Source organism: Oncorhynchus gorbuscha, linkage group LG24 (genome assembly GCF_021184085.1).
Source record: "Oncorhynchus gorbuscha isolate QuinsamMale2020 ecotype Even-year linkage group LG24, OgorEven_v1.0, whole genome shotgun sequence".
NCBI lineage: Eukaryota > Metazoa > Chordata > Actinopteri > Salmoniformes > Salmonidae > Oncorhynchus > Oncorhynchus gorbuscha.
The window spans coordinates 42,418,610-42,445,162 of NC_060196.1; the positions used below are offsets into that span (position 1 = coordinate 42,418,610).

The 26,553-nt window shown below is 47.9% G+C and overlaps 1 protein-coding gene across 1 annotated transcript; it reads left to right on the forward strand.

Annotated features, from left to right (window-relative positions):
* Positions 1-19,286: 19,286 nt before the first annotated feature.
* On the forward strand, positions 19,287-23,457 carry LOC124012736 (1-acylglycerol-3-phosphate O-acyltransferase ABHD5-like). Its single transcript, XM_046326650.1, has 7 exons — positions 19,287-19,615; positions 20,459-20,544; positions 20,669-21,140; positions 21,226-21,380; positions 22,623-22,734; positions 22,809-22,989; positions 23,163-23,457. Exons 1-7 carry the CDS (start codon positions 19,575-19,577, stop codon positions 23,286-23,288), a joined length of 1,173 nt encoding a protein of 390 aa, XP_046182606.1. The 5' UTR covers positions 19,287-19,574; the 3' UTR covers positions 23,289-23,457.
* The last annotated feature ends 3,096 nt before the right edge of the window (positions 23,458-26,553 follow it).

The following is a 26,553-nucleotide window of genomic DNA, read 5'->3' on the forward strand; positions in this document are numbered from 1 at the left end:
ATGATTTATTATCAGCGCACTGGAGAGGTTCAAACCAACTCAATGCACCAAGTACACATGTCGATCAGGAGCTCTACCTGGGGCAGTCCTGTTATCCCTTATATACTGGTTAAAGACTGGTTAAAGACACTTTGCATAGGCATAGTTCATAGGGTTGGTTTCTGCATGTGTCTGGCACCGTCTCCTATCTTAACTTGTAGAACATATTCTGGGCGTTCTGCCAGATGGTCCTAAGGAGGGGGTCATGTCGCACCCCCTCCTATCTTTACCAAGCACAGGCAGGAACCAAGGAGTATTTATCACACTAAGACAAGATTAACATTTTCAAGGCTGTCTCTTCACATTATAAAAATGTCCATCACAGTACCCTTCTCCAGATCAGTGCCTCGACACAATCCTGTCTTGGAGCTCTATGAACAATTCCTTTGACCTCATGGCTTGGTTTTTGCTCTGACATGCACTGTCAAATGTGGGACCTTAAATAGATAGGTGTGTATCTTTCCAAAATCATGTCCAATCAATTGAATTTACCACAGGTGGACTCCAATCAAGTTGTAGAAACATCTCAAGGATGATCAATGGAAACAGGATGCACCTGAACTCCATTTTGAGTCTCATAGCAAAGGGTCTGAATTCTCATGAATATTTTGTATTTCTGTTTTATATTTTAATACATTTGCAAACATTTCTAAAAACCTGTTTTTGATTTTTCATTATGGGGTATTGTGTGTAGATTGATGAGGAACAAAAATGTATCTAATCCATTTTAGAATAAGGTTGTAACATAACAAAATGTGGAAAAGGGGAAGACTTTCCCGAATGCACTGTATATAATGTGAAAACTGTTTTTCAAATGGGACTCTCACCTATTTGTTAAGACAAAGCTAACATCCATGGAAAATACTATACTCTCGATTTCCCTCATTCGTGTGGTACGCAGTGTTGGCAAGTTTCTCCGAAAAGTCCAACTTCTGGGAAGGCTATCCTCCCCTCTCCATGAAACCCTTTCATTCACGGAAATGAAACTTTGTGACAAAGTTGTGAGTTTTTTAAAATTTTATAAAATGATATGCCAAAAGTAAAATATTCTTTCCTGTGAACTTGATGCCGCTACGTCACTTGGACCTTTGACTGTAGTTACAGTGTTTATTACAGAATGACAACTCAGTGAAGATAAGATTATTCAACCTTCAATATCACTATGAAGACACAGCCACCAGTCATCCTAGTAGCCAGCCACATAACTTTGTGACATTCAGAACGTTATTTAAACTTGATAATTAAAATAAAGAGAAATACAGTTTCATGGAATATTTCAAAAAAATATATATTTTTTTTTTACACTGATTAGTAGCCTACCATATTTGACTATTTAACCAGAGGGACACCTTGTCGCACATTGGTTGGAATGTAGTTTTTTCTTCGTTTAATTTAAATGAAACATGTACTATTTAAATAGCTAGACTACTGTAGACAGAGGACCAATGGTCCAACAAAAGAACATCAGCACTGAGCAAATCTGCTGAGCACAAACTGTGCAACTTCCAGGAAACATTTACTGTGAACACTGAGGCTGTGCTCACTTTAAGTACAGTGCCTTGCCAAAGTATTCGGCCCCCTTGAACTTTGCGACCTTTTTCCACATTTCAGGCTTCAAACATAAAGATATAAAACTGTATTTTTTGTGAAGAATCAACAACAAGTGGGACACAATCATGAAGTGGAACGACATTTATTGGATATTTCAAACTTTTTTAACAAATCAAAAACTGAAAAATTGGGCGTGCAAAATTATTCAGCCCCCTTAAGTTAATACTTTGTAGCGCCACCTTTTGCTGCGATTACAGCTGTAAGTCGCTTGGGGTATGTCTCTATCAGTTTTGCACATCGAGAGACTGACATTTTTTCCCATTCCTCCTTGCAAAACAGCTTGAGCTCAGTGAGGTTGGATGGAGAGCATTTGTGAACAGCAGTTTTCAGTTCTTTCCACAGATTCTCGATTGGATTCAGGTCTGGACTTTGACTTGGCCATTCTAACACCTGGATATGTTTATTTTTTAACGATTCCATTGTAGATTTTGCTTTATGTTTTGGATCATTGTCTTGTTGGAAGACAAATCTCCGTCCCAGTCTCAGGTCTTTTGCAGACTCCATCAGGTTTTCTTCCAGAATGGTCCTGTATTTGGCTCCATCCATCTTCCCATCAATTTTAACCATCTTCCATGTCCCTGCTGAAGAAAAGCAGGCCCAAACCATGATGCTGCCACCACCATGTTTGACAGTGGGGATGTTGTGTTCAGGGTGATGAGCTGTGTTGCTTTTACGCCAAACATAACATTTTGCATTGTTGCCAAAAAGTTCAATTTTGGTTTCATCTGACCAGAGCACCTTCTTCCACATGTTTGGTGTGTCTCCCAGGTGGCTTGTGGCAAACTTTAAACAACACTTTTTATGGATATCTTTAAGAAATGGCTTTCTTCTTGCCACTCTTCCATAAAGGCCAGATTTTTGCAATATACGACTGATTGTTGTCCTATGGACAGAGTCTCCCACCTCAGCTGTAGATCTCTGCAGTTCATCCAGAGGAATCATGGGCCTCTTGGCTGCATCTCTGATCAGCCTTCTCCTTGTATGAGCTGAAAGTTTAGAGGGACGGCCAGGTCTTGGTAGATTTGCAGTGGTCTGATACTCCTTCCATTTCAATATTATCGCTTGCACAGTGCTCCTTGGGATGTTTAAAGCTTGGGAAATCTTTTTGTATCCAAATCCGTCTTTAAACTTCTTCACAACAGTATCTCGGACCTGCCTGGTGTGTTCCTTGTTCTTCATGATGCTTTCTGCGCTTTTAACGGACCTCTGAGACTATCACAGTGCAGGTGCATTTATACGGAGACTTGATTACACACAGGTGGATTGTATTTATCATCATTAGTCATTTAGGTCAACATTGGATCATTCAGAGATCCTCACTGAACTTCTGGAGAGAGTTTGCTGCACTGAAAGTAAAGGGGCTGAATAATTTTGCACGCCCAATTTTTCAGTTTTTGATTTGTTAAAAAAGTTTGAAATATTCAATAAATGTTCGTCCACTTCATGACTGTGTCCCACTTGTTGTTGATTCTTCACAAAAAAATACAGTTTTATATCTTTATGTTTGAAGCCTGAAATGTGGCAAAAGGTCGCAAAGTTCAAGGGGGCCGAATACTTTCGCAAGGCACTGTAAGTAGGCTACTGTGGCATAATGTCGGCCTGCCAGAGTGGCCTTCCGTCAAAAACAATGGAGAATAATGTGTCCTATAATATTTAACATGCAAATAGCTGTTATATAATGAACCCTACAGCAGCAGCCAATGTGTGGAGTTCAATGTAAGACTTTTGAAAAAAAACATTTAGGGCTTAACATTAACCTGTTTATCACAAGTGGTCCTGCCATTATTACAGAGAATCAGACAAATTAAGCTACTCTCTGCCTATTGGCTACTTAGCTTATTCAAGACCGTCTCAAAATACAACACTGCACCTTTAAGAAATAAATAAACCTATATAGCTCTAGCTTTGATCTCAGAACAAACACATCTACTCGCAAATGGGCATACTGTAGCCTATACACAGTCCAGTTCAGAGTGAATGGCACAGATCCATATATGGCGATGTCTGTTTGCATATAGGCCTACTGCAGCTCTGATTGGTTATGGTGCACTGGTCTGTGTAGAGTATGGGCCTGAGTGTGCCTCTCAATGCAATACAATCCTACTGCAATGCGCTCTGCCCACAAGAAAATATCTTGCAGTTAGTTTTGCATACTAAGTCTTGCATAGTTCATTTGTTTCGGTATGTTATGTTGAAAGTGGCTAACATTGCGTTGATTCGATCACAATTCCCACAGTAGAGTGAAACATTAACAGTTTTAACTAAAGGGGAAAACTCAAGAAAGGTGAGTGAAGTTCAATGTCATGCTTCTCTGCTTGGTCAGTGGGAACTGCATGCACGTGGGAACTGTATGCACGTGGGAACTGTATGCACGTGGGAACTGTATGTGCGTGGGAACTGTATGCACGTGGGAACTGTACGCACGTGGGAACTGTATGCACGTGGGAACTGTATGCACGTGGGAACTGTATGCACGGGGGAACTGTATGCACGTGGGAACTGTATGCACGTGGGAACTGCATGCACGTGGGAACTGTATGCACGTGGGAACTGTATGCACGTGGGAACTGTATGCACGTGGGAACTGCATGCACGTGGGAACTGTATGCACGTGGGAACTGTATGTGCGTGGGAACTGCATGCACGTGGGAACTGCATGCACGTGGGAACTGCATGCACGTGGGAACTGTATGCACGTGGGAACTGTATGCACGTGGGAACTGTATGCACGTGGGAACTGTATGCGCGTGGGAACTGTATGCACGTGGGAACTGTATGCACGTGGGAACTGTATGCGCGTGGGAACTGTATGCGTGTGGTAACTGTATGCGCGTGGGAACTGTATGCACGTGGGAACTGTATGCGTATGCACGTGCGCAGCTTAGAGGGAAAATTGCAGAGGACATTATTTTAGGAGTTTGCTATAAGGCTATCTTGTTTGTTAAGTCTGACTCAGTGATAGTTGGTCAGAGCTAGTGTTCAAGGTTCACTTATTGAGCTTTCTTCAAGAACATCAGCGGGATCATTTACGCAATTGTGTGTGTGTGTTTGTGCAGGTCTGGGTGGATCTCCAGTTGGCTTCCATCCTGGTATCCCACCTCCCTCTCTCAGCTGAAGGACGCAGAAGACAAAATGCTCAATGTGTGTGTGTTTCCCCTCCTAACTATCATACTTACACATCTCCTCTCCTCTCTTTTCACAATCTCCCTCCCTGTTCCCTCCGTCCTTCTCCTCCATCCCTGTCTCTTCTCTCACCTGTGAAGACACCAATCTCCCGGCAGCATGTCCAGATATCAAACGACAACCATCTCTGGACCTTAGCCTTCAACTCTCACATCAAGATACATCTCTTTCTCCCACCCCAGCCCCAGCCTCAGACTCAGTCAACCCCCCCCTAGCCTCAGCACCAGCCCCATTCCTCTCTCCCACACCTGCCTCAGCCCCATACCTCTTATCCCCAGCCCTCTCTCCAGCCCAGCTCCGTCCTCCCCTGGTACTGCTCCATGGGTTTGGGGGTGGTGCGGGTCTGTGGGCCCAGAACCTGGACTCTCTGTGTGGCAGTGGGGCCATGAATGCCGTGAATCTGCTGTGGGTTGGACAGAGCAGCCGGACCCTGTTCAGTGTGGACCCCAAGGGGCAGAGGAGCAGTTCCTAGGGGCCCTGGAGGAGTGGAGGGACAGGGTGGGCCTGGAGGAGATAGTCCTGCTGGGACACAACCTGGGAGGATACCTGGCTGCTGCTTACACACTTACATACCCACACAGGTGAGAGAGAGGAGAGCGAGGAGAGGTAGTGTGTGTGGGTGTGTGTGTGTGTTCATACACGTGTTCACACTGTGTGTGTTTATAGGGTAAAGCACTTGATCCTGTTGGAGCCCTGGGGGATCCCGGCCCATCCAGAGAATCTAGATCAGAAGTCTATCCCAGTGTGGATCAGAGCCATGGGGGCTGTCATGAGTCCCTTCAACCCCCTGGCTGGACTTAGACTGGCCGGACCACTGGGTTCGATATACACACACACACACCGCAAGCACGTGTACTACACACACATCGCATACACTACATGCATGCACACACACACAAACACACACACACACACACACTGGAAATAATTGCCAGATGTTTCTAAACCAAAGGTGTCAATATAACATATTTCTCCCCCATCCTCTCTTTCCATCATTTCCTCCATTCCTCTCCATCCCTTCATCAATTCCTCCCCATCCTCTCTCTCCATCCCTTCCTCCATTCCTCCCCATCCTCTCTTTCCATCCTTTCCTCCATTCCTCCCCATCCTCTCTCTCCATCCTTTCCTCCATTCCTCCCCATCCTCTCTCTCCATCCTTTCCTCCATTCCTCCCCATCCTCTCTCTCCATCCCTTCCTCCGTTCCTCCCCATCCTCTCTCTCCATCCTTTCCTCCATTCCTCCCCATCCTCTCTCTCCATCCTTTCCTCCATTCCTCCCCATCCTCAGATTTTAAACAGAAGTACTCTTCAGTGTTTGATGACAACACCGTATCAGACTACATCTATCATCTTAACGCACAGATGCCAACTTACAGTAGGTACACACACACACACACACAAATGTATGCGCACACACACACATACACTAACACCTGTTCTCTGTCCATCAAACCAAATCAAATCACATTGTATTGGTTACATACACATGGTTAGCAGATGTTAACGAGAGTGTAGCGAAATGCTTGTGCTTCTTGTTCCGACAATGCAGTAATATATAACAAGTAATCTAACAATTTCACAACTACCTTACACCACAAGTGTAAAGGCTTGAATTAGAATACGTACCTATAAATAAATGGATGAGCGATGGCATTGTTTACTGATACATTTATTAGTGATACATTTATTACATCCAATTATTAAAGTGGCTAGAGATTTGAGTCTGTATGTTGGCAACAGCCGCTCAATGTTAGTGATGGCTGTTTAACAGTCTGATGGCATTGAGATAGAAGCTGTTTTTCAGTCTCTCGGTCCCAGCTTTGATGCACCTGTACTGACCTCGCCTTCTGGAAGATAGTGGGGTGAACAGGCAGTGGCTCGTTGGTTGTTGTCCTTCATCATCGCTGCTGCTGCTGCGCCTTCTTCACCACACTGTCTGTGTGGGTGGACCATTTCAGTTTATCCGTGATGTGTACGCCGAGGAACTTAAAACTTTCCACCTTCTCCACTACTGTCCCATCGATGTGGGTAGGGGGGTGTGGTTTCCTGAAGTCCATGTTCATCTCCTTTGTTTTGATGACGTTGAGTGTGAGGTTATTTTCCTGACACCACACTTCGAGGGCCCTCACCTCCTCCCTGTAGGCCGTCTCGTCGTTGTTGGTAATCAAGTCTATCACTTGTAGTGTCGTCTGCAAACTTGATGATTGAGTTGGAGGTGTGCATGGCTTCGCAGTCATGGGTAAACAAGGAGTACAGGAGAGGGCTGAGAACTCACCCTTCCTTGTGGGGTCCCAATGTTGAGGATCAGCGGGGTGGAGATGTTGTTTCCTACACTCACCACCTGCGGGGCGGCCCGTCAGAAAGTCTAGGACCCATTTGCCGAGACCCTTGGTCTCGACCCAACCCTTGAGCTTGGGAACAGGAACAATGGTGGCCCTCTTGAAGCATGTGGGCACAGCAGACTGGAATAGGCATTCATTGAATATGTCCATAAACACACCAGCCAGCTGGTCTGAACATGCTCTGAGGACGCGTCTAGGGGTGCAGTCTGGGCCAGCAGCCTTGCAAGGGTTAACACGTTTAAATATTTTACTCACATTGGCCACGGTGAAGGAGAGCCCACAGGTTTTGGTAGCGGGCCGTGTCAGTGGCACTGTATTGTCCTCAAAGCGAGCAATGGAGTGGTTTAATTTGTCTTGGAGCAAGACGTCGGTGTCCGCGACGGGGCTGGTTTTCTTTTTGTAATCTGTGATTGACTGTAGATCCTGCCACATACCTCTTGTGTTTGAGCTGTTGAATTGTGACTCTACTTTGTCTCTATACTGACGCTTGTTTGATTGCCTTGCGGAGGAAATAGCTACACTGTTTGTATTCGGTCATATTTCCGGTTGCCTTGCCATGATTAAAAGCAGTGGTTCGCACTTTCAGTTTTGCGCAAATGCTGCCATCAATCCACAGTTTCTGGTTAGGGAAGGTTTTAATAGTCACCGTGGGTACAACATCCCCGATGCACTTGCTAATAAACTTGCTCACCGAGTCAGCGTACACATCAATGTTGCTGTCTGAGGCTATCCGGAACATATCCCAGTCAACATGATCGAAGCGTGGAATCCGATTGGTCGGACCAGCGTTGAACAGACCTGAGCATGGGCGTTTCCTGTTTTAGTTTCTGTCTATAGGCTGGGAGCAACAAAATGGAGTCATGGTCAGATTTTCCAAAAGGAGGGCGGGGGAGGACTTTGTATGCGTCGCGAAAGCTAGAGTAACAATGATCCAGATTGCTGCCAGCTCGAGTCGCGCATTTGATATGCTGATAAAATTTAGGGAGCCTTGTTTTCAGATTAGCTTTGTTAAAATCCCAGCTACCATAAATGCAGCCTCAGGACATATGGTTTCCAGTTTACATAGAGTCCAGTGAAGTTCTTTCAGGGTCATCAAGGTGTCTGCTTGGGGGGGATATAAACGGCTGTGATCATAATCGAAGACAATTCTCTTGGTAGATAATGCGGTCGGCATTTAATTGTAAGGAATTCTAGGTCAGGTGAACAAAAGGACTTGAGTTCCTGTATGTTGTTATGATTACACCAGGAGTCGTTAATCAAAAGTCATACACTCCCGCCCTTCCTCTTACCAGAGAGATGTTTGTTTCTGTCGGCGCGATGCGTAAAGAAACCGAGTGGCTGTACTGACTCTGATAACATATCCCGAGTGAGCCATGTTTCTGTGAAACAGAGAATGTTACAATCTCTTATGTGTCTCTGGAAGGAAACCTTTGCTCAAATTTCGTCTACCGTGTTGTCAAAAGACTGGACATTGCCAAGTAGTAAACTCGGGAGCGGTGAGCGATATGCCCATCTATGGAGCCTGACCAGACGACCGCTCCGTCTTCCCCTTCTGCGGCTCCGTTGTTTTGTGTTGCCTACTGGGATCAGGTCCATTGTCCTGGTTGGTGGTCCGAACAGAGGATCCGATCCATTGTCCTGGGTGGTGGTCCGAACAGAGGATCCGATCCATTGTCCTGGTTGGTGGTCCGAACAGAGGATCCGATCCATTGTCCTGGGTGGTGGTCCGAACAGAGGATCAGGTCCATTGTCCTGGTTGGTGGTCCGAACAGAGGATCCAATCCATTGTCCTGGTTGGTGGTCCAAACAGAGGATCCAATCCATTGTCCTGGTTGGTGGTCCGAACAGAGGATCAGGTCCATTGTCCTGGTTGGTGGTCCGAACAGAGGATCCAATCCATTGTCCTGGGTGGTGGTCCGAACAGAGGATCCAATCCATTGTCCTGGTTGGTGGTCCGAACAGAGGATCCAATCCATTGTCCTGGTTGGTGGTCCGAACAGAGGATCAGGTCCATTGTCCTGGTTGGTGGTTCGAACAGAGGATCCAATCCATTGTCCTGGTTGGTGGTCCGAACAGAGGATCCAATCCATTGTCCTGGTTGGTGGTCCGAACAGAGGATCCAATCCATTGTCCTGGTTGGTGGTCCGAACAGAGGATCAGGTCCATTGTCCTGGTTGGTGGTCCGAACAGAGGCTCCAATCCATTGTCCTGGTTGGTGGTCCGAACAGAGGATCCAATCCATTGTCCTGGGTGGTGGTCCGAACAGAGGATCAGGTCCATTGTCCTGGTTGGTGGTCCGAACAGAGGATCCAATCCATTGTCCTGGTTGGTGGTCCGAACAGAGGATCAGGTCCATTGTCCTGGTTGGTGGTCTGAACAGAGGATCAGGTCCATTGTCCTGGTTGGTGGTTCGAACAGAGGATCAGGTCCATTGTCCTGGTTGGTGGTCCGAACAGAGGATCCAATCCATTGTCCTGGTTGGTGGTCCGAACAGAGGATCCAATCCATTGTCCTGGTTGGTGGTCCGAACAGAGGATCAGGTCCATTGTCCTGGTTGGTGGTCCGAACAGAGGATCAGGTCCATTGTCCTGGTTGGTGGTCCGAACAGAGGATCCGATCCATTGTCCTGGTTGGTGGTCCGAACAGAGGATCCGATCCATTGTCCTGGTTGGTGGTCCGAACAGAGGATCAGGTACATTGTCCTGGTTGGTGGTCCGAACAGAGGATCCGATCAATTGTCCTGGTTGGTGGTCCGAACAGAGGATCAGGTCCATTGTCCTGGTTGGTGGTCCGAACAGAGGATCCAATCCATTGTCCTGGTTGGTGGTCCGAACAGAGGATCCAATCCATTGTCCTGGTTGGTGGTCCGAACAGAGGATCAGGTCCATTGTCCTGGTTGGTGGTCCGAACAGAGGATCAGGTCCATTGTCCTGGTTGGTGGTCCGAACAGAGGATCAGGTCCATTGTCCTGGTTGGTGGTCCGAACAGAGGATCCGATCCATTGTCCTGGTTGGTGGTCCGAACAGAGGATCCGATCCATTGTCCTTGTTGGTGGTCCGAACAGAGGATCCGATCCATTGTCCTGGGTGGTGGTCCGAACAGAGGATCCAATCCATTGTCCTGGTTGGTGGTCCGAACAGAGGATCAGGTCCATTGTCCTGGTTGGTGGTCCGAACAGAGGATCCGATCCATTATCCTGGTTGGTGGTCCGAACAGAGGATCCGATCCATTGTCCTGGTTGGTGGTCCGAACAGAGGATCCGATCCATTGTCCTGGTTGGTGGTCCGAACAGAGGATCCAATCCATTGTCCTGGATGGTGGTCCGAACAGAGGATCCGATCCATTGTCCTGGTTGGTGGTCCGAACAGAGGATCAGGTCCATTGTCCTGGTTGGTGGTCCGAACAGAGGATCCGATCAATTGTCCTGGTTGGTGGTCCGAACAGAGGATCAGGTCCATTGTCCTGGTTGGTGGTCCGAACAGAGGATCCAATCCATTGTCCTGGTTGGTGGTCCGAACAGAGGATCCAATCCATTGTCCTGGTTGGTGGTCCGAACAGAGGATCAGGTCCATTGTCCTGGTTGGTGGTCCGAACAGAGGATCAGGTCCATTGTCCTGGTTGGTGGTCCGAACAGAGGATCAGGTCCATTGTCCTGGTTGGTGGTCCGAACAGAGGATCCGATCCATTGTCCTGGTTGGTGGTCCGAACAGAGGATCCGATCCATTGTCCTGGTTGGTGGTCCGAACAGAGGATCCGATCCATTGTCCTGGGTGGTGGTCCGAACAGAGGATCCAATCCATTGTCCTGGTTGGTGGTCCGAACAGAGGATCAGGTCCATTGTCCTGGTTGGTGGTCGAACAGAGGATCCGATCCATTGTCCTGGTTGGTGGTCCGAACAGAGGATCCGATCCATTGTCCTGGTTGGTGGTCGAACAGAGGATCCGATCCATTGTCCTGGTTGGTGGTCCGAACAGAGGATCCAATCCATTGTCCTGGGTGGTGGTCCGAACAGAGGATCCGATCCATTGTCCTGGTTGGTGGTCCGAACAGAGGATCAGGTCCATTGTCCTGGTTGGTGGTCGAAGAGAGGATCAGGTCCATTGTCCTGGTTGGTGGTCCGAACAGAGGATCAAGTCCATTGTCCTGGTTGGTGGTCCGAACAGAGGATCCAATGCATTGTCCTGGTTGGTGGTCCGAACAGAGGATCAGGTCCATTGTCCTGGTTGGTGGTCCGAACAGAGGATCAGGTCCATTGTCCTGGTTGGTGGTTCGAACAGAGGATCCAATCCATTGTCCTGGTTGGTGGTCCGAACAGAGGATCCAATCCATTGTCCTGGTTGGTGGTCCGAACAGAGGATCCAATCCATTGTCCTGGTTGGTGGTCCGAACAGAGGATCAGGTCCATTGTCCTGGTTGGTGGTCCGAACAGAGGATCAGGTCCATTGTCCTGGTTGGTGGTTCGAACAGAGGATCCAATCCATTGTCCTGGTTGGTGGTCCGAACAGAGGATCCAATCCATTGTCCTGGTTGGTGGTCCGAACAGAGGATCCAATCCATTGTCCTGGTTGGTGGTCCGAACAGAGGATCAGGTCCATTGTCCTGGTTGGTGGTCCGAACAGAGGCTCCAATCCATTGTCCTGGTTGGTGGTCCGAACAGAGGATCCAATCCATTGTCCTGGGTGGTGGTCCGAACAGAGGATCAGGTCCATTGTCCTGGTTGGTGGTCCGAACAGAGGATCCAATCCATTGTCCTGGTTGGTGGTCCGAACAGAGGATCAGGTCCATTGTCCTGGTTGGTGGTCTGAACAGAGGATCAGGTCCATTGTCCTGGTTGGTGGTTCGAACAGAGGATCAGGTCCATTGTCCTGGTTGGTGGTCCGAACAGAGGATCCAATCCATTGTCCTGGTTGGTGGTCCGAACAGAGGATCCAATCCATTGTCCTGGTTGGTGGTCCGAACAGAGGATCAGGTCCATTGTCCTGGTTGGTGGTCCGAACAGAGGATCAGGTCCATTGTCCTGGTTGGTGGTCGAACAGAGGATCCGATCCATTGTCCTGGTTGGTGGTCCGAACAGAGGATCCGATCCATTGTCCTGGTTGGTGGTCCGAACAGAGGATCAGGTACATTGTCCTGGTTGGTGGTCCGAACAGAGGATCCGATCAATTGTCCTGGTTGGTGGTCCGAACAGAGGATCAGGTCCATTGTCCTGGTTGGTGGTCCGAACAGAGGATCCAATCCATTGTCCTGGTTGGTGGTCCGAACAGAGGATCCAATCCATTGTCCTGGTTGGTGGTCCGAACAGAGGATCCAATCCATTGTCCTGGTTGGTGGTCCGAACAGAGGATCCAATCCATTGTCCTGGTTGGTGGTCCGAACAGAGGATCAGGTCCATTGTCCTGGTTGGTGGTCCGAACAGAGGATCAGGTCCATTGTCCTGGTTGGTGGTCCGAACAGAGGATCAGGTCCATTGTCCTGGTTGGTGGTCGAACAGAGGATCCGATCCATTGTCCTGGTTGGTGGTCGAACAGAGGATCCGATCCATTGTCCTTGTTGGTGGTCCGAACAGAGGATCCGATCCATTGTCCTGGGTGGTGGTCCGAACAGAGGATCCAATCCATTGTCCTGGTTGGTGGTCGAACAGAGGATCAGGTCCATTGTCCTGGTTGGTGGTCGAACAGAGGATCCGATCCATTATCCTGGTTGGTGGTCGAACAGAGGATCCGATCCATTGTCCTGGTTGGTGGTCGAACAGAGGATCCGATCCATTGTCCTGGTTGGTGGTCCGAACAGAGGATCCAATCCATTGTCCTGGATGGTGGTCCGAACAGAGGATCCGATCCATTGTCCTGGTTGGTGGTCCGAACAGAGGATCAGGTCCATTGTCCTGGTTGGTGGTCCGAACAGAGGATCCGATCAATTGTCCTGGTTGGTGGTCCGAACAGAGGATCAGGTCCATTGTCCTGGTTGGTGGTCCGAACAGAGGATCCAATCCATTGTCCTGGTTGGTGGTCCGAACAGAGGATCCAATCCATTGTCCTGGTTGGTGGTCCGAACAGAGGATCAGGTCCATTGTCCTGGTTGGTGGTCCGAACAGAGGATCAGGTCCATTGTCCTGGTTGGTGGTCCGAACAGAGGATCAGGTCCATTGTCCTGGTTGGTGGTCCGAACAGAGGATCCGATCCATTGTCCTGGTTGGTGGTCGAACAGAGGATCCGATCCATTGTCCTGGTTGGTGGTCCGAACAGAGGATCCGATCCATTGTCCTGGGTGGTGGTCCGAACAGAGGATCCAATCCATTGTCCTGGTTGGTGGTCCGAACAGAGGATCAGGTCCATTGTCCTGGTTGGTGGTCCGAACAGAGGATCCGATCCATTGTCCTGGTTGGTGGTCCGAACAGAGGATCCGATCCATTGTCCTGGTTGGTGGTCCGAACAGAGGATCCGATCCATTGTCCTGGTTGGTGGTCCGAACAGAGGATCCAATCCATTGTCCTGGGTGGTGGTCCGAACAGAGGATCCGATCCATTGTCCTGGTTGGTGGTCCGAACAGAGGATCAGGTCCATTGTCCTGGTTGGTGGTCCGAAGAGAGGATCAGGTCCATTGTCCTGGTTGGTGGTCCGAACAGAGGATCAAGTCCATTGTCCTGGTTGGTGGTCCGAACAGAGGATCCAATGCATTGTCCTGGTTGGTGGTCCGAACAGAGGATCAGGTCCATTGTCCTGGTTGGTGGTCCGAACAGAGGATCAGGTCCATTGTCCTGGTTGGTGGTTCGAACAGAGGATCCAATCCATTGTCCTGGTTGGTGGTCCGAACAGAGGATCCAATCCATTGTCCTGGTTGGTGGTCCGAACAGAGGATCCAATCCATTGTCCTGGTTGGTGGTCCGAACAGAGGATCAGGTCCATTGTCCTGGTTGGTGGTCCGAACAGAGGATCAGGTCCATTGTCCTGGTTGGTGGTTCGAACAGAGGATCCAATCCATTGTCCTGGTTGGTGGTCCGAACAGAGGATCCAATCCATTGTCCTGGTTGGTGGTCGAACAGAGGATCAATCCATTGTCCTGGTTGGTGGTCCGAACAGAGGATCAGGTCCATTGTCCTGGTTGGTGGTCGAACAGAGGCTCCAATCCATTGTCCTGGTTGGTGGTCCGAACAGAGGATCCAATCCATTGTCCTGGTTGGTGGTCCGAACAGAGGATCAGGTCCATTGTCCTGGTTGGTGGTCCGAACAGAGGATCCAATCCATTGTCCTGGTTGGTGGTCCGAACAGAGGATCAGGTCCATTGTCCTGGTTGGTGGTCCGAACAGAGGATCAGGTCCATTGTCCTGGTTGGTGGTCGAACAGAGGATCCAATCCATTGTCCTGGTTGGTGGTCGAACAGAGGATCCAATCCATTGTCCTGGTTGGTGGTCCGAACAGAGGATCAGGTCCATTGTCCTGGTTGGTGGTCCGAACAGAGGATCCATTGTCCTGGGTGGTGGTCCATTGTCCTGGTGGTGGTGGTCCGAACAGATTGTCCTGGTTGGTGGGAACAGGGTCCATTGTCCTGGTTGGTGGTCGAACAGAGGTCAGGTCGAACCATTGTCCTGGTTGGTGGTCGAACAGAGGATCAGGTCCATTGTCCTGGTTGGTGGTCGAACAGAGGATCCAATCCATTGTCCTGGTTGGTGGTCCGAACAGAGGATCCAATCCATTGTCCTGGTTGGTGGTCCGAACAGAGGATCAGGTCCATTGTCCTGGTTGGTGGTCCGAACAGAGGATCAGGTCCATTGTCCTGGTTGGTGGTGGTCCGAACAGAGGATCCGATCCATTGTCCTGGTTGGTGGTCGAACAGAGGATCCGATCCATTGTCCTGGTTGGTGGTCCGAACAGAGGATCAGGTACATTGTCCTGGTTGGTGGTCCGAACAGAGGGATCCATTGTCCTGGTTGGTGGTCGAACAGAGGATCAATTGTCCTGGTTGGTGGTCCGAACAGAGGATCAGGTCCATTGTCCTGGTTGGTGGTTCGAACAGAGGATCCAATCCATTGTCCTGGTTGGTGGTCCGAACAGAGGATCCAATCCATTGTCCTGGTTGGTGGTCCGAACAGAGGATCAGGTCCATTGTCCTGGTTGGTGGTCCGAACAGAGGATCAGGTCCATTGTCCTGGTTGGTGGTCCGAACAGAGGATCAGGTCCATTGTCCTGGTTGGTGGTCCGAACAGAGGATCCGATCCATTGTCCTGGTTGGTGGTCCGAACAGAGGATCCGATCCATTGTCCTTGTTGGTGGTCCGAACAGAGGATCCGATCCATTGTCCTGGGTGGTGGTCCGAACAGAGGATCCAATCCATTGTCCTGGTTGGTGGTCCGAACAGAGGATCAGGTCCATTGTCCTGGTTGGTGGTCCGAACAGAGGATCCGATCCATTATCCTGGTTGGTGGTCCGAACAGAGGATCCGATCCATTGTCCTGGTTGGTGGTCCGAACAGAGGATCCGATCCATTGTCCTGGTTGGTGGTCCGAACAGAGGATCCAATCCATTGTCCTGGATGGTGGTCCGAACAGAGGATCCGATCCATTGTCCTGGTTGGTGGTCCGAACAGAGGATCAGGTCCATTGTCCTGGTTGGTGGTCCGAACAGAGGATCAGGTCCATTGTCCTGGTTGGTGGTCCGAACAGAGGATCAAGTCCATTGTCCTGGTTGGTGGTCCGAACAGAGGATCCAATGCATTGTCCTGGTTGGTGGTCCGAACAGAGGATCAGGTCCATTGTCCTGGTTGGTGGTCCGAACAGAGGATCAGGTCCATTGTCCTGGTTGGTGGTTCGAACAGAGGATCCAATCCATTGTCCTGGTTGGTGGTCCGAACAGAGGATCCAATCCATTGTCCTGGTTGGTGGTCCGAACAGAGGATCCAATCCATTGTCCTGGTTGGTGGTCCGAACAGAGGATCAGGTCCATTGTCCTGGTTGGTGGTCCGAACAGAGGATCCAATCCATTGTCCTGGTTGGTGGTCCGAACAGAGGATCCAATCCATTGTCCTGGGTGGTGGTCCGAACAGAGGATCAGGTCCATTGTCCTGGTTGGTGGTCCGAACAGAGGATCCAATCCATTGTCCTGGTTGGTGGTCCGAACAGAGGATCAGGTCCATTGTCCTGGTTGGTGGTCCGAACAGAGGATCCAATCCATTGTCCTGGTTGGTGGTCCGAACAGAGGATCAGGTCCATTGTCCTGGTTGGTGGTTCGAACAGAGGATCCAATCCATTGTCCTGGTTGGTGGTCCGAACAGAGGATCAGGTCCATTGTCCTGGGTGGTGGTCCGAACAGAGGATCAGGTCCATTGTCCTGGTTGGTGGTCCGAACAGATGATCCAATCCATTGTCCTGGTTGGTGGTCCGAACAGAGGATCAGGTCCATTGTCCTGGTTGGTGGTCCGAACAGAGGATCCAATCCATTGTCCTGGTTGGTGGGCTGAACAGAGGATCAGGTCCATTGTCCTGGTTGGTGGTCCGAACAGAGGATCCAATCCATTGTCCTGGTTGGTGGTCCGAACAGAGGATCCAATCCATTGTCCTGGTTGGTGGTCCGAACAGAGGATCAGGTCCATTGTCCTGGTTGGTGGTCCGAACAGAGGATCAGGTCCATTGTCCTGGTTGGTGGTCCGAACAGAGGATCAGGTCAATTGTCCTGGTTGGTGGTCCGAACAGAGGATCCAATCCATTGTCCTGGTTGGTGGTCCGAACAGAGGATCAGGTCCATTGTCCTGGTTGGTGGTCCGAACAGAGGATCAGGTCCATTGTCCTGGTTGGTGGTCCGAACAGAGGATCCAATCCATTGTCCTGGGTGGTGGTCCAAACAGAGTATCAGGTCCATTGTCCTGGGTGGTGGTCCGAACAGAGGATCAGGTCCATTGTCCAAGGGCTGACGCTGGACAGGTTCCAGAACTTTAAGGAGGAGATGAGTTTTTGACTCTGGGGCTGAGGCTTGTTTGCCAAGGTGAAGCATAACGGATTATTCCTGGTTGGTGGTCCGAACAGAGGATCAGGTCCATTGTCCTGGTTGGTGGTCCGAACAGAGGATCCAATCCATTGTCCTGGGTGGTGGTCCGAACAGAGGATCCAATCCATTGTCCTGGTTGGTGGTCCGAACAGAGGATCAGGTCCATTGTCCTGGTTGGTGGTCCGAACAGAGGATCCAATCCATTGTCCTGGGTGGTGGTCCGAACAGAGGATCAGGTCCATTGTCCTGGGTGGTGGTCCGAACAGAGGATCAGGTCCATTGTCCTGGTTGGTGGTCCGAACAGAGGATCAGGTCCATTGTCCTGGTTGGTGGTCCGAACAGAGGATCCAATCCATTGTCCTGGGTGGTGGTCCGAACAGAGGATCAGGTCCATTGTCCTGGTTGGTGGTCCGAACAGAGGATCAGGTCCATTGTCCTGGTTGGTGGTCCGAACAGAGGATCCAATCCATTGTCCTGGGTGGTGGTCCGAACAGAGGATCCGATCCATTGTCCTGGTTGGTGATCTCAGGCTCTTCGCCAATTTCAGTGGTTGGCGAACAGAGGATCCGATCCATTGTCCTGGTTGGTGGTCCGAACAGAGGATCAGGTCCATTGTCCTGGTTGGTGGTCCGAACAGAGGATCCAATCCATTGTCCTGGGTGGTGGTCCGAACAGAGGATCCGATCCATTGTCCTGGTTGGTGGTCCGAACAGAGGATCCGATCCATTGTCCTGGTTGGTGGTCCGAACAGAGGATCCGATCCATTGTCCTGGGTGGTGGTCCGAACAGAGAATCCGCTTCGGGAAAGTCGTATTCCTGGTTGTAATGTTGGTTGCTCTTATATCCAATAGTTCTTCCCGGCTGTATGTAATAAGACTTAAAATTTCCTGGTGTAACAATGTCAGAAATAATACATTAAAAATCAAAATACTGCATAGTTTCCTAAGAATGCAAAGCGAGGCGGCCATCTCTGTCGGTGCCATCTTGCTTGATATCACCATAGTGGTGAAACAGTGTTTAGGAACATGAGAGTACCATATGGTTGGGCTAAGAGACCAATGTTAGATCGGATTGGACAGATCCAACCAGACATTCCAATATCCATCATCTATGGGTCCCGATCCAGTATCGACAGCGACTCGGGATACACTGTCTAGAAAATGCATACATTCCACTCAACATTCATTGAGCCCCTCTACCCAGGGATTGGCACTTGGGTTGACTCCTCATTGTCTCTGTGCCGGATAAAATAGACCCCTGGGTCCTGGAGGGACACACACACACACACAACACAACACAGATAAATACAGATGCTCACATTTTAGTCATGAATAAAACATATGTAAACAGACTGAAGTTGACAGACATTGAAGTTGACAGACATAGTAATGTGTATATTATGTTTATCTGTCAGATTGTTGACACAATAATCCTGCTTCATTTTAAACTGTTGCAATAACAGTACTATGACTTGAATTTAAACCATGTCACATATTTACCAAATCAAGAGCAATAAAAGGTGTTTTTTTAAAACAGCCTACTCTTATTTCTAAGAAGAAATTGTTGTGTCCATAATAAAGTGCAGTAATGACAGGTCCGTAAAACGGCAGCCATCCCCTCCAGCTCCATTATATTCCATTCCAACATTATGTTCCAATTAATATATTTGTATTAATTAAAAACGACAATTGAAAAACTTTTGCTCCTGAATGAACTTTAAAGACTGCTGGGATTTCAAATATTCCATTTATCAAATAATATGTACTGCAATTGTACATAATGTATTGTATGGAAAAGGAACAACAAAGAAATAACAAAGAAAATGAATGTTCAGGTGAGTTGAAAAGAGGGACTAATGGTGACGTGCGACACCACCGCCATATTTTATTTAAATAATTAAAACAATACAACTGGACTTAGCTTTTAAGTATTACTTACTAAATAATTTCCAAATAAAACTGTTTAGATGGATTTGAACACACTTGTGTAAAACCATATGCCATAACTTTCTACCGGGTACCGAGTAACTGGTAGAATTGGAAAATAGTATACACTCGATTTCCCTCGATCGCGTGCTGCGCAGTGTTGGCAACTTTCTCCGAAAAGTCCAACTTCTGTGAAATTCAACTTCAGTGAAGGCTACCCGGTGCTGTAGCTGGAATCAAGTGCATGATCTATATATATCTATAGGCAACCTGCTGTAATTCAGCCAATAACACAGCGAGTTACAAATTCGGTAATAGGACAGAAAACAGCGTCGAGTCGAATTATTTTTAAATACCTTCTCTAACATGTCGATTAGCCTCTATTGCGCCTAAAGGTGTGTGTGTGTGTGTGTGTCAGGCAGTCTCTCTCTCTGTTGCCAATCACCACTCCTACTTTGTTTCTCTGCATGGATGACAGATAATCATCACAGTTCACTATGAGGAGGATGGCGAAGGACCTGCAACCAGCCGAGCAACGGTGAGTAAGACCTAGGTTTTAGCCACGGTATAATGGTGCGCTATTCTAGACTTCCAAATCCATCATTTACAAAATACGCTTTCAGGAATGATAGGCTAGGCAACTGCGTTGCGCAATATGTCTCCAAAGTAAACATCTTGTTAACTATATTTTAAAATGCCTAGCTACTTGATGAAGTGCTATAATTCAAACACCTATTGTGCCTCTTCCATGAAACCCTTTAGTTCTCTGAAATATTTTAGATTTGTGACAGGGTTATGTATGTTTAAAAAACATTTACAAAAATAAAATGATACGCCTTAACAAAGTAAAATATTATTTCCTGTGAACTTGGTCCCGCTACGTCACTTGGACCTTTGACTGTAGTTACAGTGTTTATTACAGAAGGACAACTCAGTGAAGATAAGATTATTCAACCTTCAATATCACTATGAAGACACAGACACACAACCACCAGTCATCCTAGTAGCCAGCCACATCACTTTGTGACATTTAGAATGCTTTTCAAACCTGTAACTAAACTTAAGACATATCATGAAAGTTGTTTTTATCACACTGAAATGATTAGTATCTTACTATTTAGCCAGAGGGAGACCTTGTTGCACATTAGTTGGAATGTAGCTTGTTCTTTGTTTAATTTAAATTAAACATGTACTATTTAAATAGGTAGACCACTGTAGACAGCGGACATTATTGTAGGAGTGTGCTATAATGCTGTGTTGTTTGTGAAGTCTGACTCAATGATAGCTGGTCAGAGCTAGTTAGAGGCTAGTTAGAGGTCAAATTTCACTTATTGAGTTTTCTTTGAGAATATCAGCTTGATCATTACGTGTGTTTGTGCAGGTCTGGGTGGATCTCCAGTTGGCTTCCATCCTGGTGTCCCACCTCCCTCTCTCAGCTGAAGGACGCAGAAGACAAAATGCTCAAATGTAAGAGTGTGTGTGTGTGTTTCCCCTCCTAACTATCATACTTACACATCTAATCTCCTCTCTATTCACGCTCTCCCTCCCTGTTCCCTCCATCTTTCTCCTCCATCCCTGTCTCTTCTCACAGCTGTGAAGACACCAATCTCCAGACAGCATGTCCGGATATCCAATGGCAACTATCTCTGGACCTTAGCCTTCACCTCTCACATCAAGCCCCATCCCTCTCTCCCACCCCAGCCTCAGCCCCAGCCACATATCTCTCTACCACCCCATACCCAGCCCCATCCCTCTTCTCCACAACCCTCTCTCCAGCCCCGTCCTCCTCTGGTGCTGCTCCATGGGTTTGGGGGTGGTGTGGGTTTGTGGGCCCAGAACCTGGACTCTCTGTGTGGCAGTGGAGCCGTATATGCCCTGGATCTTCTGGGCTTTGGACAGAGCAGCCGGCCCCTGTTCAGCGTGGACCCCCAGGGGGCAGAGGAGCAGTTCCTAGGGGCTCTGGAGGAGTGGAGGGACAGGGTGGGCCTGGAGGAGATAGTCCTGCTGGGACACAACCTGGGAGGATACCTGGCTGCTGCTTACACACTTACACACCCACACAGGTGAGAGAGAGGAGAGCGAGGAGAGGTAGTGTGTGTGGGTGTGTGTGTGTGTTCATACACGTGTTCACACTGTGTGTGTTTATAGGGTAAAGCACTTGATCCTGGTGGAGCCCTGGGGGATCCCGGCCCGTCCAGAGAATCTAGATCAGGAGAAGTCTATCCCAGTGTGGATCAGAGCCATGGGGGCTGTCATGAGTCCCTTCAACCCCCTGGCTGGACTTAGACTGGCCGGACCACTGGGTTCGATATACACACACACACACACCGCAAGCACGTGTACTACACACACATCGCATACACTACATGCATGCGCGCACACACACACACACACACACACACACACACACACACACACACACACACACACACACACACACACACACACACACACACACACACACACACACACACACACACACACACACACACACACACACACACACACACACACACACACACACACACACACACAGAGAGAGAGTGGAAAGAATTGCCAGATGTTTCAAAGGTGTTAATATAACATATCCTTTCCTCCATTCCTCCCCCATCGACTCTCTATCCCTTCCTCCATTCCTCCCCATCCTCTCTCTCCCTCCATTCCTCCCCCATCCTCTCTCTCCATCCTTTCCTCCATTCCTCCCCATCCTCTCTCTCCATCCTTTCCTCCATTCCTCCCCCATCCTCTCTCTCCATCTCTCCCTCCATTCCTCCCCATCCTCTCTCTCCCTCCATTCCTCCCCATCCTCTCTCTCCATCTTTTCCTCCATTCCTCCCCCATCCTCTCTCTCCATCCTTTCCTCCATTCCTCCACATCCTCTCTCTCCATCCCTTCCTCCATTCCTCCCCCATCCTCTCTCTCCATCCTTTCCTCCATTCCTCCCCACCTCTCTCTCCATCCTTTCCTCCATTCCACCTCCATCGACTCTCTATCCCTTCCTCCATTCCTCCCCCATCCTCTCTCCATACCTTCCTCCATTACTCCCCACCTCTCTCTCCATTCCTCCCCCATCCTTTCTCTCCATCCCTTCCTCCATTCCTCCCCATCCTCTTTCTCCATCCCTTCCTCCATTTCTCCCCACCTCTCTCTCCATCCTTTCCTCCATTCCTCCCCATCCTCTCTTTCCATCCCTTCCTCCATTCCTCCCCACCTCTCTCTCCATCCTTTCCTCCATTCCTCCCCACCTCTCTCTCCATCCTTTCCTCCATTCCTCCCCACCTCTCTCTCCATCCTTTCCTCCATTCCTCCCCACCTCTCTCTCCATCCTTTCCTCCATTCCTCCCCACCTCTCTCTCCATCCTTTCCTCCATTCCTCCCCACCTCTCTCTCCATCCTTTCCTCCATTCCTCCCCACCTCTCTCTCCATCCTTTCCTCCATTCCTCCCCACCTCTCTCTCCATCCTTTACTCCATTCCTCCCCATCCTCTCTCTCCATCCTTTCCTCCGTTCCTTCCTCCTTCTCCTCCTCCTCTTCTCTCTCTCAGGTCCTATGTTGCTCCAGACCATCAGGTCTGATTTTAAACAGAAGTACTCTTCAGTGTTTGATGACAACACCGTATCAGACTACATCTATCATCTTAACGCACAGACACCAAGGTACAGTTGGTACACACACACACAAATGTACGCGCACACACACACATACACTAACACCGGTTCTCTGTCCATAGTGGTGAAACAGCGTTTAGGAACATGACAGTACCATATGGTTGGGCCAAGAGACCAATGTTAGATCGTATTGGACAGATCCAACCAGACATTCCAATATCCATCATCTATGGGTCCCGATCCAGTATCGACAGCGACTCGGGATACACTATCCAGAAAATCCGACCAGATGTGGACATCATCGTGAGTTAATTATTAATGTGCCAAGTTTTCTGAATGTGTTATGAAATAGACTGGTCATTCACGCACAGCAATGTACAGTTGTTGTTATTCGATGTCAAGTGTGTCTCTTTTTCAGTCTCTCTATCCCTCACTTCAATCTCTCTCTCTTTCTCTCTTTCTCTCTTTCTCTCTAGGTGATAAGGGGAGGAGGTCACTATGTGTTTGCTGACCAGCCAGACGACTTCAATCAGAACGTTCTTCACATCCTGGCCAGGATGGAGGGAGATAAGGAGAAGAGGAGTGAGGAGTGGTGTGGATGAGAAGGAAGGGAAATGAGGTGAGAGGAGAAGATTGAGGGTTAAATCAAGAATGGCAGATGAGAAGGGGAGAAGAGACAGTAAAGGAGGGGGAGAAGGAGAGAGACATGGAGGAGTTGTTACAACTTCTTGGCTCTGAGGAGTAAGAGGACGATTGTTACGTTCAGACTTTGAACACACACTTTCCTCACTGAGGACGTACTAGCGCTAGGCTGGTATGCGATGGTTAGATCATCATTTTGTTCTAGGTTGATATGGGAGGGCTTGCTAATGATCTATGCTGACATAAACTGCCGCTGGTTCATGTTGACTCCAATGCTTCCCACAGTTGTGTCAAGTTGGCTGGATGTCCTATGGGTGGTGGACCATTCTTGATACACACGGGAAACTGTTGAGTGTGAAAAACCCAGCAGGGTTGCAGTTATTGACGCAAACCGGTGCGCCTGGCACCTACTACCATATTCCATTCAATGGCACTTTAATCTTTTGTCTTGCCCATTCACCCTCTGAATGGCACACATACACAATCCATGTCTCAATTGCCTCAAGGATTTAAAAACCTTCTTCAACCTGTATCCTCCCCTTTATCTACACTGATTTAAAGTGGATTTAACAAGTGACATTAACAAGGGATCATGGCTTTCACCTGATCAGTCTTATGTTGTGGAAAGAGCAGGTGTTCATAATGTTTTGTACACTCAGTGTGTGGGCCGATATATGATATATATATATTACCTATACTACATCCACCTCTCATCAGTATGCCCCTGTACAGCCAGTGAAGGCAATGTTGTGTATATCATCTTTGTAAAGAAATGTCAAATGTATTGTTTTCTTAAATATAGAAAATATGTACATGGATGTTTTGCCTGTTGACAAATGTCCATAGTATCATGTCTCGAAGCTGTTACCAGTATGCTAAAACTTTATATTCACAGAGTAAGCAAGGGAACAGAGAGACCCCCCCAAAAAAATCTATTCCAAGAAACTGTTGAGCAATGTTTTAATGCTTGAGGAGGGAGAGTTGATCCCAAAGGAAAAACTTGTTTTCTGTGGTGAACTAGTATAAAGTTGACTGGGGTTTTTCTTTCTTATTTGACACTTCACCCATACTGTTGCCTAACTAACCTCCATAGGCAGACTGGTCCAGTCTCCAGTCATGTTTGAGACCGACTATTTTGCAGTCCGCGACTACTGCCTGACTGATCTACAATTACCCCGTATCCTAAATAACTACTCATTATGATTTATAGATCAGTCAGTTCCCTCTGACGGTGATCAATAATTAAGCGAATTTGATGCTCTTTAACATGACTTCTCTCTACAGAGCCAGCTCTGCAAATGTACCTCACAACAGGATAAAGGATATTTTCATCAAAATAATGTTCTTTATGATACGAGGACTGGTATGGAGGCCATATTATTTACTATATGTTCGCATTCTTCTCTTTTATTTCTTATTGTTGTTGTTGTTGTTGAGAAGGAACCTATAAATAATGATTCCAATGGAAGGTCTATCCCGTGTGTATCCTGTACATACAACTATAAAACCAACTATGGATGTTTCATTTGTTCATTTATTGATTATCATCGCTCAGATAATATCTTTATTCCTATCTCAAACTGCTCACTGTGCCATACTTCCAAGTCTTGTTCATTACTTAACTGAGGAAGCCTGGATGGAAGCAGAGGCTAAGCTTTTACCAGTAGGGGAGTAATGGTAGTGTCAGGTTGGGGCCACAAGGGGGCAGGGTAGCACAGTGTCAGTGTTCTGAGATGACAATAATAACACCACAGAGTCAGTTACATCGTCTTCTCCATTCCACTGAATGACATGACATCTTTACATACTCACTAATCTGAGAAAATTACTAAAGAGGCATTCCAGGATTGGTACATCCATTCTCCAGCCCCATCCCAGCCTCTGCTCTTAACAAAAACAAGAGGCAAAGGTGTTGCTTATTCAATCCCAGATTTCCCCCCTTTAAATGGTTCCAAGCACAAACACAAATCCAGTGGTTTTAACCAGGTGCTGGAGGTCAAAGAATATGTTCAGCAAAAAGTAAAACTTCCCACACTATGACCTGTTTAGTGTGTTGAAACGTTCCAGACCTTAGGTCTTGGTGCACTTTCACTTAGAGATAATTCAGGACTGTCTCAATGCCAATTTCTAAGAGGATACATCATGATCAATGTCTTCCCCTAAATGGAAGTACACACACACACACACACACACACACACACACACACACACACACACACACACACACACACACACACACACACACACACACACACACACACACACACACACACACACACACACACACACACACACACACACACACACACACACACACACACACACACACAGAGAGAGGCCAAAAGACACACTAGTTCTCCATACACAGACACCAGTAGTCAAACACACTCTAGCTTTCTGCTTCTCAATCAATCCCACATCCGTAGCTAATGCAGTGCTGGACCCTCCTCAGGAAGCTTTAGGTCTATTCGTGTGTGTGTGTGTGTGTGTGGGTGTGTGTGTGTGTGTGTGTGTGTGTGTGTGTGTGTGTGTGTGTGTGTGTGTGTGTGTGTGTGTGTGTGTGTGTGTGTGTGTGTGTGTGTGTGTGTGTGTGTGTGTGTGTGTGTGTGTGTGTGTGTGTGTGTGTGTTTATCTGTCTTTGTATCACTTTAGAATTAACATCCATTTATCGGAAGACAGCAGGCAGGGAGAGAGCTGACAAAACTCTTTGTGGTGTGTGTGCGTGCGTGTGTGTGTATGGTGCTTCTTATATTTGATCACTCTTTTGTTCCTGATAATTTTCCTGCAAATGCAAACTTGTAGTGTATTCAAAGTTTAAAAACAATTCTAAAGTTATACATTTCCACTTTAAAATGTCAGACTTGATTTGTGGTTAGAATTGTTTTTGTCCATTAATTATAATCTACATAATAATTCACAATTCCTGTTGCTGCAGGATAATTTTCCTGCTGTAACAAACTGGCTCAAATTAAGATCCTACATCTGTGGGGTTCAGTTAACTGTAATTCTCCCTGCTTGCTTGAGTTGTGATTGTATTGCTGTGACAGTATGAATGTACCCCCCTTTCTCTCTCCCTCTTTATCTCTCTCCCTCTTTATCTCTCTCTCGCTCCCTCTGTCTCTCTCTTGCCCTGTCTCTCTTTCCCTCTTTATCTCTCTCCCTCTCCTTCTCGCTCTGTCATTCCTTCCTGAGGGGTTTTGCATCCTGAAGTAGATCAAGTCCCTA